The 19,639-nt window shown below is 30.1% G+C and overlaps 1 protein-coding gene across 3 annotated transcripts in view; it reads right to left on the minus strand.

Moving 5' to 3' along the window:
- The window catches only part of LOC134706827 (voltage-dependent calcium channel type A subunit alpha-1-like), a 119,234-nt gene that overhangs the window by 22,571 nt on the left and 77,024 nt on the right, over window positions 1-19,639 (minus strand). The window contains exons 25-35 of one of the 3 annotated variants that reach the window (XM_063566132.1): window positions 15,537-15,655; window positions 14,806-14,829; window positions 13,353-13,467; window positions 12,691-12,880; window positions 12,051-12,157; window positions 5,728-5,824; window positions 5,034-5,194; window positions 4,228-4,371; window positions 2,118-2,319; window positions 1,430-1,594; window positions 931-1,038 (exon numbers count right to left, since the gene is read on the minus strand). In XM_063566132.1, the coding sequence (XP_063422202.1) occupies window positions 931-1,038; window positions 1,430-1,594; window positions 2,118-2,319; window positions 4,228-4,371; window positions 5,034-5,194; window positions 5,728-5,824; window positions 12,051-12,157; window positions 12,691-12,880; window positions 13,353-13,467; window positions 14,806-14,829; window positions 15,537-15,655 (1,432 nt within the window). The remainder of the gene's footprint in view (window positions 1-930; window positions 1,039-1,429; window positions 1,595-2,117; window positions 2,320-4,227; window positions 4,372-5,033; window positions 5,195-5,727; window positions 5,825-12,050; window positions 12,158-12,690; window positions 12,881-13,352; window positions 13,468-14,805; window positions 14,830-15,536; window positions 15,656-19,639) is intronic. The other 2 variants (XM_063566130.1, XM_063566131.1) reach the window with 2 other exon arrangements.

Here is a 19,639-nt window from a genome sequence, read left to right on the forward strand (position 1 = left end):
AAACTTTCAGACAGAATACTTGACACCTGAAAAAGGTCAACTATAATGGTTATGAAAAATAACCATAATTTAAGACAGGATAACAAAGGAAAGGAGTGAAAACACATAAGCCATTCTTGTGTATAATGAAAATGCATACTTTATGATTAGATTATAATTGTATCTCCTCAAAGAACAATATCTCACTTATGTGCCTTTTATACTGAAGATTAAGAAATTTTATGAATAACTTTTCCAAAACTATTGTATTAAAGAACCGTTCTTTCTTTTGCACTGAGTTAGTGAGACTATGTTCTTGAGAATTCTCCAAACCCTCATATTATGGTAATTATCAATACCTATTGACTGGGCATGCATAAAATGCAAGCTAGTGTAAAATAAACCAAATCAAAACACAGAGAGGATGTTTTCTAAACAGGAAATAAAAAGATTTAGTCTCAGCACTAACAGTAATCATTAGGCAAAGATATTTTCACTTTTTCAAAAACAGAATTCAAATATTTAAACTGACACTATTATTGCTGATAGAAAATTATTACTTTTTTATAGTTCATCTCTGTGTTCTGATATCTGACAAAATGCACTTCTTTTTTAATGAAGAGTTAGTATTCATAAAATTCTAATCTACTCCCATGTTAAGTGCAAACTTGCTCTCTTGCTGTGGCCATTGAAATAATAAAATTAATACTGAAAACTTTGAAAACATTCGAATAAAAAAATAAAATTTGCCAGTTTTTTTAAAGTTCATTTAATTCTTTTACTAAAATCATAATGTGCTGAAACACGATATACTTTTTTTTTTAACATTATCACAAAAAGATTAATTCCTATTAAAGTCTAACTGTATTATTTCTATGGCAACACTAAAATCATTAGAAATCTGAATTCTGTGTATTAACCAACACCATATAGCAGGCTGAAAAGCCTTACCAATCCAAACCCGAGTAACTTGAGGGTACATTCTATCGTGAACAAGAACGTAAAGCTCATGTTCATGATCATCAATATGTTCTTGTATTTTTCACTCATATCATCAAACTGTAGCAATAAACAAATAAACCATCAGTAAATATATCACAAAACACATTCCGTTTCTGTCAATATAGCGAATAAACATAGGTCCAATAATTCAAGCTGAAAATGCTGAGATGAACTTCCATTTTAAACTGTTGTAGGCATATCCTAGGATAAAGATCTATTTATTGGAATGAATAAAGAAAAAGTAAAATAACAAAAGTACAAAGCTCTGAGAAAAATTCTAAACAGAAATACACCAAAATATCATTAAGCCTTAACCATCTTTGAAGAGCATTTAATGTATAGACATTCAAATATATATTGGTGAAAACAACCATCTGGCTTGAATTATAATGTACATGTTGGTTATATTCTATTTGTAACCTATTTATTCACTGATCATAAGACTTACCTTCATCATCAGCACGATTGTGTTTAAAGCAATGAGAGTCATTACTAAGTATTCAAACTTGGGAGACACAACAATCTTCCAAATCTTGTATTTTATAGAATCTTTATTCTGCGGCATATAACGACAAACAGGTCTAGCATTTACAGCAAAATCTATACATTGTTTCTGAAAAAGATTGTAAGTTCTTTGAAGATATGAAAAATAGGGTGAGTTTTAGAATTCAGTTATTCACTTTATCATCAATTACATTTAACTAAAAGTTTATAAAATTTGATAAAGGCCTATACAACGACATAAAGTCAGTAATTTTTAAAAGAAATACGAAAGTGAAAATTGTCCTTGTCAATCTTGTGCATGGGTGCGCACTTAGCTACATTATATTGATTTTAAAACAGATATGAACACTTATGGTCCTGCATTTGGTTGATATTCATATTTTAAAATTGTACAAGCCCATGCTTTTCTCATGTTATTTATGAATGTTTTATGTTATGTGTATGAATAGATAACTTAGTCTAGGAAAACATGGTGAAATAGTCAGATGTTTTAGTCAACAGGTTTGTCTGAGACTTAGCAATAGTTTCATTTTTATCTCAATATCCTATACTCAATCTATGTAGATTATATTTAAAGCTACATCCTATACTAGGTCAATGCATTTTCATATTAAATTTAAAAACAAAATTACCTGATTTTTGTCTAAATCTTGATCACCTAAGTCACTCTCCCCTTGTTCTTGAAATGTTATAATGATTAAGGCCACAAAAATGTTTACAAAGAAAAATGGAAAGACAATGAAAAACACAACATAATAAATAGCCATCTCCATTCTATAAGCTTGTTTAGGACCATGATCTTCTTTTGTTGCCTCCATTGAATTTTTTAAGATTCTGAAATATAAAATTATTGCTGACTTTTTGGATGTAAATATTACTATAAGACTGATTAAATTGTATATGCATAAGCTATACAACAATAATAATCATTATACCTCAGTTATCATTTTCTATAAAAAATAAGTACACATTCTTTTCACTATTTTTCAAATTGAAAAGCGATTTACTATCTGACAGGTCAATAATTTCCAACTATTTGACCACCAGCATCATTATATTTCCTGGAATTTCAACATCAGCTACAGGATTGGAGGATGTTTTAGAATACAGTTGGAGTGAAGTCGTCATGTTTCAAATCTAGGGTTAACATCAGTGCAGGATGTAGCCTTTGCATTCAAAATTTTTATGAAGTAAACGTTGAACAGTATAGTTGTGTTACTGCTATAATAAGCAGTATATATTCTGATATTGTGGATTCACAATTATTCATTTTATACCAATTTTTAGTGGATTACGTTGGTACAGGTGACCATGAAATCAAATTTTCAATGAATATCAATTTTCTATAGGTTTGTATTAAGAATTGGCAAAACCACCAAAAATTGATGAATCCCCAGTAGTTGATGTAGCCCCTACAGTCATTGTTTGTGGTCTCTTTCTGTATAATAAAACATTTACTGACTGGATTATCATGGAATAGTAATCTTATTGTCCACTTCAAACATAACTAGTGCCCCAAGCTTCACCTCGGGGCAATAGTTGTACATGAGACAATAAACTTACTATTCCACTCATACCCAGTTGATAATTTACACCTATTGACTGGTTGTATGGGTAATAGCAAGTTTGTTGTCTCTGAGATACCAACTCTTGCTCGAGGCAAAGCCGAGAGCAATAGTTGGTATGCGAAGGGACAACAAACTTGCAATTACCGGTACAACCAGTCATTAGGTGTTTTATTATACTGAACAACACAGTCAATAAGTGTTTTTACATACCAAATTAACTAATTTTCTAAAAGTGTACAAATATCATCGGAAAACAAGAATGTGTCCCCAGTACACGAATGCCCCACTCACACTATCATTTTCGATGTTCAGTGGACCGTGACATTGGGGTAAAAACTCTAATTTGGCATTAAAATTAGAAAGATCATATCATAGGGAACATGTGTACCAAGTTTGAAGTCGATTGGACTTCAACTTCATCAAAAACTACCTTGACCAAAAACTTTAACCTGAAGCGGGATAGACAAACGGACGAACAGACTAACGGACGCACAGACCAGAAAAAATAATGCCCCCCTTCTATCGTAGGTGGGGCATAAAAAAGAAATAAATATCACATAACTTGACATGCACAAGATCGATGAACTAAACAGTTTTTTTTTAAGTTCTTCTTGTATTTGTAAATATTTCATTAATTGCAATCAAGACTAGAAATACTTGTGTTAAAATTTCCGTGCATATGATAAATTTAAGCTAAAGTACACTAAATGCAAATTCACTTTTAGAATACGACTACAGAACTCATATTATGAATAAGGTGCTATATTTTAGATCTTCAAAAAATACGTGCCAAGATTTTCTCTCTTTTATAATTGCTTCTTGTAAGTGAAATTACAATCGACACAAACAGATGTTATACTGTTTACAATATTAGAGTTTGACGTTGCCAAGCAAAATAGTTAATGACATCATTATTGTCCAATTAAATATAAACATGAAACAGTACGGGAAAGATGATTATGAAACTATTAACCAGGGTAATAGTCTTTGAAACTATTGACTGGCAAAAAGTCTGTGGAATAAAAAATAGCACAACCATTTCATAATTTTTTATATAGAAAAAACATACTGAGGTATAATAAATATAATCTATGACTGGTCCCTCTAAGGGCTAATTTGATACAATAATACTGAAAGAAACCATTCTCCCTATGTGTAATAATGCAATACTCACTGAGGCCATCCTTCTCCTGTTGTAACAGTAAACAGGGTCAACATGGCATAAACAATGTTGTCATAATGGAAATCTCTCCTGTCCCACACTCTATCCTGAACTGTAGGAGTCTCAGATCCATCTTCATATGAGAAAAACTGACCCCTAAAGAGATGGAAAGTATGCCTATCTTAAATTTTTGAAATAGGAGACCTGGTAGAAAGTCAATGCAGATTTTCAATGAGAAATCTTCAAATCATCTATGGTTGACAATAAGTTTATTTTTCTTATGAATAACAGATACACATGGTAATTTATGTCTTGAGATCTATAGTCTATGCATTTTACTAAAAAATACCGGAAGAAACTACCACATCATTTTTGTTTAAATTCCATTTTCAAGGATAATCGGTAAAAAGCTCTATAGAGCGTATGTTTGTATTGTTTAATATGAACCGAATCAAAAAAAAACTTTTGTATTGTATAAGGAGTAAATTATGAAAACCATTGATGTCGTCCGAGTCACAAGACCAAATTATGTCTATGAGCCAATAGACAAAGACTTTCAGCCTATCAGAAGAGGTATTACATCCATAATTGAACTATTCATTGAGAAAAGATGATAATTTTGATTCCTTAAGCAATGTCTGATCTGTATTAGTCAAGACTACAACAAACAATTGTTAACATTTGCCAGCATAAATAACTAACATTAACAAATACTTAGCATAGTAGATATTGTAAATATATTTGTGACAATAAATTATAAATTAATGCCAACACATTTATAAATATCATTATACTTTTTTTTTTGGACATGTACTCACTGACATTCTTGCTTTGTCTCTTTTGATTCATCAGTACAAAAGAAAAACTTCCCTTTAAATAACTGTACAGCAATTACACCAAAAATAAACTGGAACAGCATGTATACAATAAGGATGTTAAACACATTCTTCAAGGAATTCACCACACAATCAAACACAGCCTAAAACAGATACAGTTTTATATGTAATGAACATAACAAAAGACACATTTTGGGGGTTAAAATGTTTTTGTTTGCATTCATATAAAAATAAAAGGACAGAATTCAAATGTCCCCCCAGTTGCACATATTTCATATTATCAAGGGCAAAACTCTTTTTAAAAAGTCAAAAGTCTATCATTATAGATATTACTGATATTAACCTACAGAATAAGTTTTATAAAAATATTTTACTCTTGAGAGTGCAAACAATGCCATATCCATTAATTTAATTTTTAAGGGCCTACTCTTTTAAAAAAAGGCAAGAGTCCACCATTTTAGAACTTGTATGAGATATAGCTCATATTAAGCTATAGTAACAGTTTTATAAAAAATCTGGCATGAATTGTACCCTTGAGACCTCTAACAAGGAAATTTTCCATAAAGTTAATTTCCAAGGGTCTTTACTCTTTTAAAATAGTAGATTGTCCACCATTATAGAACTTGTACAAGAAATTGCTGATTTATTTAGATAGTTACTAGGTATTTTTTCTCACCTTTAACTTTGGAATTCTATTAATTGTTTTAAGTGGTCGAAGAACTCTAAACACTCTCAGTGATTTGATTGTATTCAAATTTTTCCCTGCACTTTCACTACAAAGAAATTAAAGAATATTATTTCATCAGTTCATAAAATAGAATGATTTCTGATTCTGTAACATACTCTGTCTACTGATTTTAAATTAAACATTTTTGTACAATAAGGGTATAAGAAGGGGAAACATTACTTCTCTTTACAATCTGAATCATATACCCAATCTAAACTGCACAAAAGTTGAAAAGTAAAAAAGTCTAAAATACAGAGTTTTTCCTGAAATATAATAGATTACTATTACTATAAAATATACATCTATATACATCATGTTGCTAATGAAATCGAAACTATATCATAATAGTTCAGAAAAAAAATAATTCTGTAATTTACTTTTGTATTCAATCTTATTTTATAATACCTAAGAAAGTAAAAATGGAAAGTTTTTAAACTTAACATCTTATAAAGTTGGTAGAAAAGGGATTATAAATAAAACTCAGGCAACATTTGTAGACAATTTTAAAACATATGTGGATAGATTGAGGATTTTTGATCAATCAATTCCATGCAAAACCATGTGCTGTCTTAACAGTGCAAAATGCAAGCAAAAGGTTGAAGAAAGAAATTAAACATGCTTTAAATAGAGTCCATGGTTTATTAAACTTTATTTTTATTTTTTGTTTCCAATGTCAAGATAGTGGCTAACTGGATTCATGTTTTTATGATTTTTATTTCAAATCAATAACTGCACATTATCTTTTTAAGAGAAGAATACAAAAATCTCTAGATATCCAGACCATTATAACTAACATTATAAATTAGAATGGCATAAAAAATGTACCACATTTGAGAATCTCAGAAGTGGTTCTTTTCCAATAATGTTCTATCTATAACTGTGTGCAGTTTTTATATTAGTCTAGTTGTTTATGAGGACTTGCCTTTAAAGAAAAGTATTGCCACATTGAGGCCTCAGACCACAATTAATTCCCTTTGTTCATGGTCTAGGAACATAGTTCCCAATTATCTTATTGGGTATTTCATCCTAATTAATCTGTCTACTGTTTTCATTTAAATGTTTACTATTTAAGAGGTCCTTTTAGTTGCATATATATTGAAATAAGTAAATCATGTGGAACAAAAATATTGTTGAAAGGGAAAGTAGTGATTTGGCCAATTTGAAAGTAGGATAGAAATTAACGTTCGTCATTTATTCAAGATGCAAATCCTACCATTGGCATGTTAATAGGGCTATCAAAAGAAAAAGCACTGATGGATTGCCCTGGGACAAGCATATTTGATTAGAATAGTAATGGTCTATAGGCAGTTAAATTTATTTCATGTTTGAAACGGTGCAATTTTTTTTATTCAACTTTACTTTCATAGATAACAAGAATGTGTCCTAAGTACACGGATGCCCGACTCACACTATCATTTTCCATGTTCAATGGACCGTGAAATTGGGTAAAAAATCTAATTTGGCATTAAAATTAGAAAGATCATATCATAAGCAACAAGTGTACTAAGTTTCAAGTTGATTGGACTTCAGCTTCATCAAAAACTACCTTGACCAAAAACTTTAACCTGAAACTCACACTTTCATCTTCTATGTTCAGTGGACCGTGAAATTGGGGTCAAATGTCTAATTTGGCTTTAAAATTAGAAAGATCATATCATAAGCAACAAGTGTACTAAGTTTCATATTGATTGGACTTCAGCTTCATCAAAAACTACCTCGACCAAAAACTTTAACCTGGAGAAGGACGAACGAACGGACGAACGAACGAACGGAGGCACAGACCAGAAAACATAATGCCCCTCTACTATCGTAGGTGAGGCATATCGTAGGTGGGGCATAAAAATGCATTGTAGCCAAGAACAAGAATAATTGTGTTCTGAGGCCTTGAAGTAAGTAAATTTGATTATCTGCCCTTGCATGTTGGACAAGGATTATGCACATCCTAATGTTGTGTTTTACAAATCAGTAAAATTTCATCAATAACCATATTTCTGATTAGGAAGAGTTGCCCTTACATAGAGATATAGATGGTATAGAACCAATTTAATAATATAAAGCTGTCATTAGATTTGACTATAAAGTCAACTTAGACAAAATAAAAGAGGCAGTGAACTCTTAATCTACCTGGAGAGTGCACATTTTAAAAAATGACTTTACTTCATTGATTGTTTTAGCTATCTTATACAATTGAGAACAAACATAGTGTCAAAAAACAAATTATCAATACACACTGCAAGAATGAGAACAAAATAATTGATGGTCATTCTATAAATTGATGTGATCCTTAAAGAAACATTGTTCATAGTATATAAGTTTCTGAGACATTGACTTTAAAAGAATTCTGTAAATCTTACAAACAATACTGCCACAGAGTAAAATATGTAGAATCATCTTAATTTTTTTATTCTGCTTAAAAATCAAATCAAATTAGAAAGAACCTAAAGATGTTTCCTAAAATTTTACTGTCAAAAATTTCATAAGCCAGTGTTTAGAAAATGAACATTCCCTGTTGTTTATAAATAAATGTATTAGTTGATTATAAATCATATGCGACTATCATAAAAAAGTTGCATTGAAAAATATCTGAGCAATCATAGCGATACAGACCTGTGTTAATATAATGGTTTTTGATTTTAATCATTTCCTCTTGATAAAGTTATCACAAATCAGCTTGCAAATTAAAATATTTCAAAATTTTTATATTCAATTGAAACTTTTTCCTTTAAAGCACTTTAGTCTGTATTTTATTCCCAATTCTCTCTGAAAACTCATCTGGCAAAATTTCCACTAGACAACATAAAAATCTAACAAAACCAAATTTGGAGCTAAAAAAAAATCTCATTTCCAATGCATTCAGTGTGGTTAACAATAAGTGGTAAGTAATATTCAAACTTGCCTGCCTTTTCTGCACAAAATCATAAAACTCAGTTAAAACACAGAAATATATAAAAGATCGTATCAACCCTTGTATTCATTTTTATTTTATCATTGACTGATATTCAACAACAAGATGGTACAGACACAATAAGATGAAACTAAATCATTACAGTCAAGTGTAACTGTGCTCCCTACAGCTTCTGAACAATTTCTATTCATCTCCTTCCCTTCACTTAACTTGATAAATGCTGGCTTTTACTTTATTCCAATAAGAATGTTCATTATACAAAGAAAACATTTTTTCAACAAAGGAATTTATGAGAAAAAAAAGTTATCATGAAAATTTATTTTCAAATAAGGCTTTAAATCAAATGCAAAGAGTCACTTTTGATCATTAGCTGTTCCTATTTTCATAAATCATGTAATGCATATTCCATCACTGAAAAAAAAACTCACTACAATTCAGTGAAGTTTGAAGTAGTGTTATTGTACAAATACACAATATATGGTGATCTATAGTTGTTAATTTCTGTGTTATTTGGTCTCTTGTGAAGAGTTGTATCATTGGTAATCATACCATATCTTCTTTTTTATATGTTTCATAATTTAAGAATAAAATATTTGACTGTTTCATTAGCTAATCTCTACTTTTACGAATAACTAATCATTTTTCACTTTATATCTTTCTTCATTCGATAATGATAGCAATGAAATCAATGGAATTAAAAAGTATTTAGTGTGTATTACAATGTCTGCTAGAAAACTGAAATCAATAAATTACACAGTATGTAGTGTGTATAGATCTGCTTGAAAATAACAAAAAGTTCAAACACAACAGTTGATTTTCTAGTAATAATACATTCTTGTATTACCAATCACACAAAGTGGAGTGGCTGTTTCATGGATGTTTACACAACATATGATAGCTACCTCTTATAAACACTAATAAAAACTCATTGAACTATTGTAACATATAAATAATTACTTAAATTGAATTTGCAATGTGCATATAGTTCCCAACAATGTGAATACAATCTGTTAACAGTTGCTGCAATTTAATGTCATTTCAGATGAAGATCTGAGGAAAACCTCATTTGACTTAACAAAATGGCAAATATGAAGTCTATCTTTTCTTAATTTTTTTTTAGGGGGGACGATTTACTTCAAACCTGTAAAAACATATCATGTGCTACATCATCAGTTCTGTTGATTTGAAGCGTAAGTGTAGAGATTCAAAATACCAAATTAATTGGGATTTAAAACAGAATATGGTACCATTATTATCTGATTAGGACTTAAATAAGATTTCTTCAGATCTTCATTTGATAAACAAGGGAAAATAGGTGCTGATAGTGGCTTCTCAACAACTACAAACTAATTTTTAAGTACAGACAAGTTGCACCCTACTTGAACTACAATTGCAAATTATTAGACAGAAAATTCACATTGAAAATATATTATTCAAATTGTGTACTAATTCCAAACTAACCATTTGTAAGGAATATTGGATTAACAGCTTTTGTATAAAGGATTCTATAACAAGGATTGAGGCATGGACAAAAAGCAGAGGTAATGCACTGATATATCAACATCCAGTTAAACTATTAATGCTTTAAACATACAATAGTTTAGTGTGGTTTCTTTTTTGGAAGTTGACAAACTATATTACAATATATTATTTCAAACAAAAAGTGAAATATATTATGATAGTTGATAATTCTATCGTGGATGTTGAATACAGTGATCACTCTTCATAAAACCAATCACACTACCTTCCCCTATTTAGTACTCACGTGTTAAACATACTAAATACACAGTTAAATATTTTTAATGTCATATAATGCAAAAGCAAAAAACTATCATTATGATTTTTTGGGTAAATTTCATCATTATATAACTTTCTCTTTAATTTCAAAATTCATATATATGATACCATGTTTAATTTTTTATTAATATGGTGAGTTGAAGTATGATATGGGAAAAAGCCTTAAAATCATTCAGATCAATAAATAAAACAGGGGGCACACAATGTCGAAAGGTATTGAAGATTACAGTGATGGCTATTTCTACCATGAAACTGCTGAACAGATTTGCAGAATAAATGTTATAAATATATATGTGCCTTTTGCTGTAGTTGTGTTTTGTTTGAGCACAGAAACAGTAAAGAGAAATATGCACAAAAAATTGAAATGAGCAATAATATAAAAATGTTTAAAATAAACTGTTTATACAGAGATATGTCTCCCCTGTCGACAGAAAATGCAGAAAAAATCATAAGGGCTTCCACTGAAACCTGTCACCTCCCTGTTATTGCCACTGTCTGTGTAATGTTGACCCAAAAAGTGATTCCATTTGACAGTATAATACAGAATTTTAAAAATATTCTTTTAAATATATTAACTTTTTTGTTATGCTATTTCTTGGTCTAGCATAATAATAAAAAAAGATTTATTCAAAGTCGGTTATACAAATAACAATACAAAATAATGTCAAAGATTAGCTTCTGTCCAAGTTTATAACAATCCACAAAGGTTTAAAATTTGTCATGTAAAATAAATTTAATCCCAGACTGTCTGTAAATTTTTACCGAGTCCATCTATCAGAAAAAATCTGAAACCTTAGACTAAATCTGAATGTAAACTGTAAAAAAAGTCCACAGGCGAGACAACATCAGACAAGTTTTTTCTTCTTCTTGTTTATGCTCAGGATGAATAAGTGACAAACAAGAAGATTAACATGAAAACATGCAAACAAACAATTATTATAAAATGTTATTCATTTCACACTAATGTAGAATTTATCGCAGTTTTAAAACAACATCTAGTTTTGGCATTGCAATATACTCACCCACTAAAGAATGGTCAAAATTAGAAAATAATTCCCGATTAAGAAGTCATTCAAATTTACAGTTCCATTCTATATCATTCAATTTTCTTATCAGTTTGTTTTGCTTCTGGAGGTGTAATGGTAGCTATTATTGGCCACATTTGTGTACCAAAATTAGGATTTATTATTTTTTATTTATAACCACTATATAGTCACAGTTGAAAGACATAAAAGAAGTTGAATTGTACAAGGTTATATATAAAATTGTTACTGCTGATCAATAGCAATGTATCTAAATACTTGGTATGCTTGTTTTCATTATAAGCATGAATATGTGACTTGGAAAACAATTATACAAATAAATTGTAAACTTGTTTAGTAGTTGAGATGTCATAAAAATGTGAAGAAAAGAAATTAAATGCTATTATATATGGAAGTATGTTACCCATAATTAGTCTAAATACACAACAAATCTTCTAAACATCTAATCCATTTAAATAATGTTTTCATTTTACTACCATAAAAGCCCAATAAATCTATGTTGGTGTTTATAAGTAAGATATACTTACGTGAAAAAGAAAGCAACAAGAGCACATATGACAACTGAGGCATCTAAGATATTCCACAGATCTCTACAGTAAGCTCCAGGATGTAGGATGATACCCATGTCAATTATCTGTAATATAAGTACATACATGGATCAAAAACTCTGCTGAGAGAAGCATACAACATACAATCACATGAAGTATAATATATAAAGTGTGGACAGACACAGTTACTTGCTGTGGTTGTAATAAGATTTTATCTATCGGAGAAAGTAAACTAAAGTTATATATAAACTCCTTTATGACATAAAGAAGTATAATTTCCCACCATATTTGATCTGTTATCCTATAATTCAGAAAGAGCTATATTAACCTGAACAATCCAAAGCAAAGATTTAAACACTACATCAAATAGCATAAAATTAAAAAGACAAATTTTAAATGGACCCCTATTACAGTCTTTGTTGACTTACACAGCAAATTCAAGAGAGAAAACAAAACAGCTTATTTCTGATGACAGACAACATACATCAAGGGATTTGATAGGTTTACATGACCTTTGGCCAAGAACACTATAAACAGAATGTTTTACTATAACGTCATTTGCAAAAACCTTTAAATGAATGTCTTCATGTGTATAAAAGCATACTTTGTAATTACTTACCTTTAGTATCATTTCTATTGTGAAAACCACCGTAAACACATAATCAAAATAATTTAAAATTTTGTTTCTGAAGGCATCTTCTTTCACAGGCTCTTCTGTTGCCAAGGCAATACTACTGGCACAAATGACAATCATGATAAATAAGTCAAAATATCGAAGATTGACGACAAAATGGCAGAAGCGACGAACTCTGAAAATAAAAAATTTAAGCATTTTTAAAATTACTAATTTTGGTTAAATAAGATACATTTGTAGAAGGTATTATGGAAATTCAATTCCATTTCAAATCTTTAAGTAAATGATTTAAAGTTTTCATTATTGACATTGTATTCAATTTTGTTTATAACAAGACAAAGATGTTTGAAACAATTAAGTTTGGTCTATCTGTTAAAAGATTTTGCTCTGTTTTATTTCAGAGTTGAATGTGAAGATGTAGATGAGCGAGATTGTGAGAGTGACCAGCAATAGATGTATTTACACATGTATGCAAATATGTCCGCCATTACGTAAAATCACACAGGTTCCAGTAAACTTTGACATCATAATTCAAAACATGTGATGTCACAAGGACTAAGGGGGATCTAAAGGTCATTCGGAGGCAAAATACAGCTAAATACCAAAGGTGTAAATACATTTATATAATGTATGAGTTAAGTACTTACGGATTAGTTGGACCAAATATAAACATAGAACTATATGGAAGCATTGGTTTAGGGACACCAAAACCTCCTTCTTGCTGTTTCTTTTCTATCTCAGTCAGACCCAAGCTGCTATTGTCTGAAAACAAAATAAATATATGTATTATCTATATAATTTTCATGCAAGTGATCTAATATTTTTCTAAAACACACACATAAGAAATGTTATATTAATAATAATTAGTGTCAACACTTTTAATAAAATGATTGGTAAGAAATGGTTAACAATACAACTTCCATAAAACTTGGCTTAAAAATTATTCCAGAAAAGAGTATCTGAATTTCATAAAATGTTTATGTAGTCTTGGGCCTTGAAAGATGGGGTAAAATTATTAGAATTTTTTTCCCAGAAATGCATATATGAGGTATATTCACTTTTAACATTTAAATTATATAATAAATAACACCCATTTATTTCCTTGGTTCATGAAGTAAGTTATATTCATTATTTTTCGCAATTGGTTATATTTTTCTTTGAAACAACAGGGTTAATTTATTCGTTTTTAGCAACTATAAAGTTATAAAAGAACATATTTCATCGATTTAAATTACACAAGAAATATAGTCATACAAAGAATGTTAAGAAATTTATGTTGAAAAAGTAAAAAAATGGAAAAATTCTAAGTGCTCTGCAACCAAGTGCATTTTTGTTTGTGAAAAAGGTTTATACCATTAGCAAGTTCTCAAAAGTCACCTACTTTGAAACAAATAAATAAACAGATTGTTTTGAAATGAAAAAAATGTAACAACAATCTGCAGATTACAAAGTTCCTGCTAAACAGACCTTTCTTCATAGTTTTTTGTCAGTGGGAAGAATACCCAAAGTGAGCATATTACTTGAGTGACTCTTGGGAGGATCTTTGTCAATAACATGTAGGCCCAGTTTTATATTCCTTATACATCCTCTGGTAGTGTTGCACAAATTTCTAAATTAACAACCTATTTAGGATTTGTGTTTACCCTAGATAATTGCTGCATATTGAGTTAAGTGAGTTTGATTATCTCCCCTTTGACATATAGGACCAGGATTGTATTCCTGTATCTACAGTGCATGGTCATAAGTTGTCATCATGTACTATTATTTGCAATATATTTCATAAGTAAAACCCATTTCAAAATTACTTTCTATTTACTTAGGCCCTTGGCTCCTCTGGGGAGCAGACACCATTGACTAACTCCCTCCATCTAACTTGATTAAGAGATAGTTTTTCTAGTGTGTTCCAGTTGTATCAAAATAAGTTTGATGGTATTTATTGCAGAATTTGAACAAACCAGTTGTTAAACAATACAGAAATATAGTGCAAACTTTCCCTAGAATTAATGAAAATGTGTTTGTAAGCATGTGAAAATATTTGAGATGAAAACACAGTGCAGAATCCTACAAATATGAAAGTGAGTGACCACCAGGTGATCTCACCTGCTTTCTTATGCTTCTTATCAGCTGAAAACATTTAAAATAGTCGTATAAATATCACCTGAAGTGAAGAACTTGTGTTACAAATGTTTACATTTTTAGATGTCATTTGATCCCTTTCATTGATCATAATAGATACGTCTTTGAAAACTTTATTTGGGAATATAAAATTAAATTTCATTAAAAGGGATATGTTAGAACATAGTTTAATAATAGAGAGGCTCATAATATATAAATACTACATATTACAGAGGGTGATAGAGTAGACTGTTACCCCTGGAAAGTGACAGACAACCTTTATAGAGAGGCTCATAATATATAAATACTACATATTACAGAGGGTGATAGAGTAGACTGTTACCCCTGGAAAGTGACAGACAACCTTTATAGAGAGGCTCATAATATATAAATACTACATATTACAGAGGGTGATAGAGTAGACTGTTACCCCTGGAAAGCCACAGACAACCTTAAATACTACATATTAAAGAGGGTGATAGAGTAGACTGTTACCCCTGGACAACCTTAGCTTTGTCCTATTTTTGATTTCCAGATTACTCTTCAAATAGTATACAGCAGATCACTTCATTGAATCTTTCATACTTTCATGAAAATCATAAATAGTGAACAATTTTCATCTCTTCTCTGTTGTGAGAAGACTGTATAACTTGTTTTCTTAGTTTCGACGTACTTTAATATACAAGACACAAAGTTACAACTGTAATGATTCTCACCAGAGTTAGGACTATCTTTATCTGTTTTATTCTGTGTATCTATGTTGACAGCTACAGTTTTCTTATCGACCAGATTGTTTTGATTTATAATATTCTCTTGTGTTTTGCTAAAACAGATACTGCAAATGAAATATTTACCCAGATGGGTGAAAAATGTGATAATATAACATGAATATATGAATATAAATAATGTGTACATTAAATAAGTAATTTTTTATTTGAAGTTTGTTCAATGTTTCATTTTTTTTAAAACTTTTATCTTATTATTGTTCAATATACTGTAAATTCAGAAATTATTGCGATGTTCTTATGATTGCAAAAATGTGATAGGGTTATAATCCAGGGCTTCCAAAAAATATTTGAGACAGCCAGACATTTTATATCTGATCCCAATTTTAGTCCCTAAGACTAAGTCACATAAGGCAATTTAAACATAGTAATCAGATGGCCATCCCTATGATTGACAATAGATTAAAAAAAAATGTTATTAAACTTTACATTGATATGAATTTGATGTTCTGACGTAAACTGTTAAATTGACAGTGCATCATTCAAAGTGTGCACATCAGTGTGCTCATATCTGCCTTAGACTCTTTATTTGTGCAAATTGATGTTGTCAAAAACTTTACTTTCGGTTTTATACCGGATATTGACATGACAATGGTAAAACATGGACCATATACGGATACGTAAAATCCGTGTACGTTTACAAAGCACGACTGAGTGTAGAAGCTTTTTTCACGTTATTTCTTCAACAAAATACTTCAAATGAACTTTAGATACAGGTTTCAATGATAATTTTAGCATTTTTGAAGAAATGTAGGATGCATAATTAAACTACCCACCTGTGCACATGCGCACATGTGTTCTAGTTCATACTACATAGACGTAGTTCTGACGATTTTTAAAACTTTTAAAATTTTTCATCAAATCATGTTTATAAACGTATTTCTTATAATTTTAATCTTTTGGACTAAATCCATTAAATACAAACCGCTGAAATGTTAAAAAATAATTGATCATTTTATACGATGTCCGGTACTGAAAATAGTTTACCTGTCACCTGAACAGGTATAGATTTCCGGGTTCACTGATTTCAGCTGTCCAACAACTAATTAGCCTTGATTTAAATTAGAAAGTATTGAAGTAGGACTTGTTTTGATAGTAATTAATCATCATGTCACTTTTATGACCGGAAATGTGTGGCTGTTAAAGGCAAAATATTGGGTCAAAAAGATCGTGAATTATGTAAAAATGACCGAAAAAGCCTTGATATCTAAAAAGTAAAAGACCGTTTCATGCTTTTCCCAGCCGGACTTTTACCGGACATAATACAATTGTCCGGAATATATGACTGTTTTGGAAGCCTTGTTATAATCGCAATAATCTAAACTTGCATTTTATAACTTTTTATATAAATGAACAGTATTTTTCTCAATATTGCAAAAGTAAAAATCACATTTTAGTTTAAAATGACAAAATCGCAATAAAAAATGCACGCAATAATTTCTGAATTTAACAATATTCAGCACTACAACAAAGATAAAGAAAGTGTAACCTATGGCCAATACAAAGTATAAGGATCTAATGTACCTGTTCCACTCACTTTAACCTCAGATGGACAACAAAGTAAATTTTCAATTCACCTACATTTCCAAGGGGCATAACTTTCACAAAAAAGTATTTGATAACTTATATTTTTAGGTGAAAGAGCAACTATCAAGTTGATTTTCAATATTATATCCATTCTTTTGATGTGTTTGAGCTTTCGATTTAGCCATTTGATAAGGGACTTTCCGTTTTGAATTTTCCTCAGTGTTCAGTATTTTTGTGATTTAACTTTTTATTTCCAAAGGGCATATACCTCAAAATTTTATAATCTGTGATAATATTTTTAACTTTCCAACATTTGACATATAAATCATTAAACACTGATGAGAAATGTAGATGTCAGAGTGTTTACATTGTCGTTTCCTATAACAGTCTAATTTCCAAGGGGGATAACTTTCTAATAAATAATCTAATGGTGATTTATTGCAGAATTAAACCTTAAATAAAAATTTAATTACACTCCAACGAGAAAATGAGATTATCTAGTGCTTACAACATTGATTTTCATTATCATTTAACCTTCCCAGGGGTTTAACTCCCCCACAACATCATCAATCAGTCTTATTTGTGCAACTCCGCCATCATATTGATACATTGATAACTTTTGACATATGTCAGACAGCCATCGGAATTTGAATATCTAATACTTCGCTTAGCAACAAGGGACCAACAAATGCATTTACATATTAACATTGTTCTAAATGTGACTTAAACCTTTTACTTATATTTGTATACATGTATGTGCTGTCCATATTAAACATTTTTCCCAGGTGCACATATTCTAAAGAGGACGTGAAAACTCATTACTTTTGTTTGTACCTGTACCAAGTCATGAATATGTCATTCAAAATTCCAGTTTAAATATTATCCTTGAAAATATTTGTTCAAAAATTTACAGTTTACATAAACATCAATTGGTCCGAGACCACCATTGTCGTCCCTTGATTTTCGTTGTTCACAAATATAGTCCCTAGTGTTGACAGTGGGTTACTTGCCATTAATTTTTATACCCCTTCCAAATTTATTTCTCCATGTTCAATGCCTCAAATTGCAAGAAGGGGGATGTAATTACACTGTTAAAAAATTTGGGTCCAGAATTTTAAAGGAAAGTAGTGATTTGGTCCAGCTGAAAAAGGTTGAAAATGAGCACTGCGGAAGCTGTCAAAAGATTTCAAGACGCCCTAAACATAAAATTGTCCATATTTTGAGTTAGAGGCGATGAAGTTTTCTATAAATTGGATATAATTTGTCCCAAAAGTAGTACAACACACTGTAAAAGTTTCTTTGAGAAAGCGCAGGTGGGATTTTTTTTATTTTCATTTATGTTCTAAAAGAAATGCACTACGAATTAATTGTGTTCTCGGACCTAAGAGGTGAAATCTGTAAATATAGAAATTGTACTCTGGCAACTTCCCTAAATGATTTGATGTTGTCAACTTGTCAAATAGCATGAAACTAAAGGATTTAAACTTTTATTTTATAGAATTTCTGCAAAAATGACCAATTTTGGCATTTTATGGTCAAAATAGGCATTTTATAACTTTTCCAATATTGATGCATAAATGTCATACTGACTTTCTATCTGACAGGTTTTTATGTGTCAATATTTGTGTTTCTATGCCTTTATCTGCTTCTTTTACTTATTTATGAACTCTGAATCTACAGAAAAGAAGTTTATCTCAGATAAAATGTGCAAAATGTGTTGTATCAATGACCCTTGTCTAACGCCTTGTTTGGATGAAGTCAATAGTGGGGAGCTTGGTATATAAAATTTGATGTCCATATTAGAGACCTCATTAAATTTGTATCAAATGCACTTTACAATGTCTATTGTACCTGTTCCATTTCACATAATATATTTCTTTTCTTCTGTAGGATAGCAAGTGGTTTAAATATAAGCCTGTTGAGAATAAATTGCATGCAAGTTTTTCCCTAAAAAGGCAAAAATCTTTGTTTCAGCCCATACTGCTTGTAAGAAAAGTTAATTGTGAGAGTCTTTTTGTGCTCAGATTTGTTGTATCATGTCACATGAGTATAGAAATGATAAAAAAGACACAAATTTTTATTTTTTATAGCCTCAATATGCATTTTTTAATGTAAATATGTGGCACGGCCTAAATTGACCCTAAATTTTTTCCAGTCTTACTTGGCCTAAGACCCTTTTAAACTAATATGATATGTTATTTGTAATTTTTCTTTCCATTTAAAGTACTTTAAATACATATGTAAGGATTATTTATAACCAAAAAGTTTCACAAATTTAAAATGGCTGGAAAATATTACATCTTTATGTAAGGCCCCCCTTCATTGAAAAACCTAAATTTTTAGGCGCGGGCTCATATAAATTTGACTTTTGAATAATTATGCCAAGTCTGATAAATCAAATGAGTACTCTATTGCTTTTAGTACATGATAAGTTATATATGAAGGCATTTAAAAAGATTTTTTTTGCAATATTTTAATTTTTAAAGCCCCAAATGTTGATAGTTGAA

Source organism: Mytilus trossulus, chromosome 2 (genome assembly GCF_036588685.1).
Source record: "Mytilus trossulus isolate FHL-02 chromosome 2, PNRI_Mtr1.1.1.hap1, whole genome shotgun sequence".
In the NCBI taxonomy this organism is placed as follows: Eukaryota; Metazoa; Mollusca; class Bivalvia; order Mytilida; family Mytilidae; genus Mytilus; species Mytilus trossulus.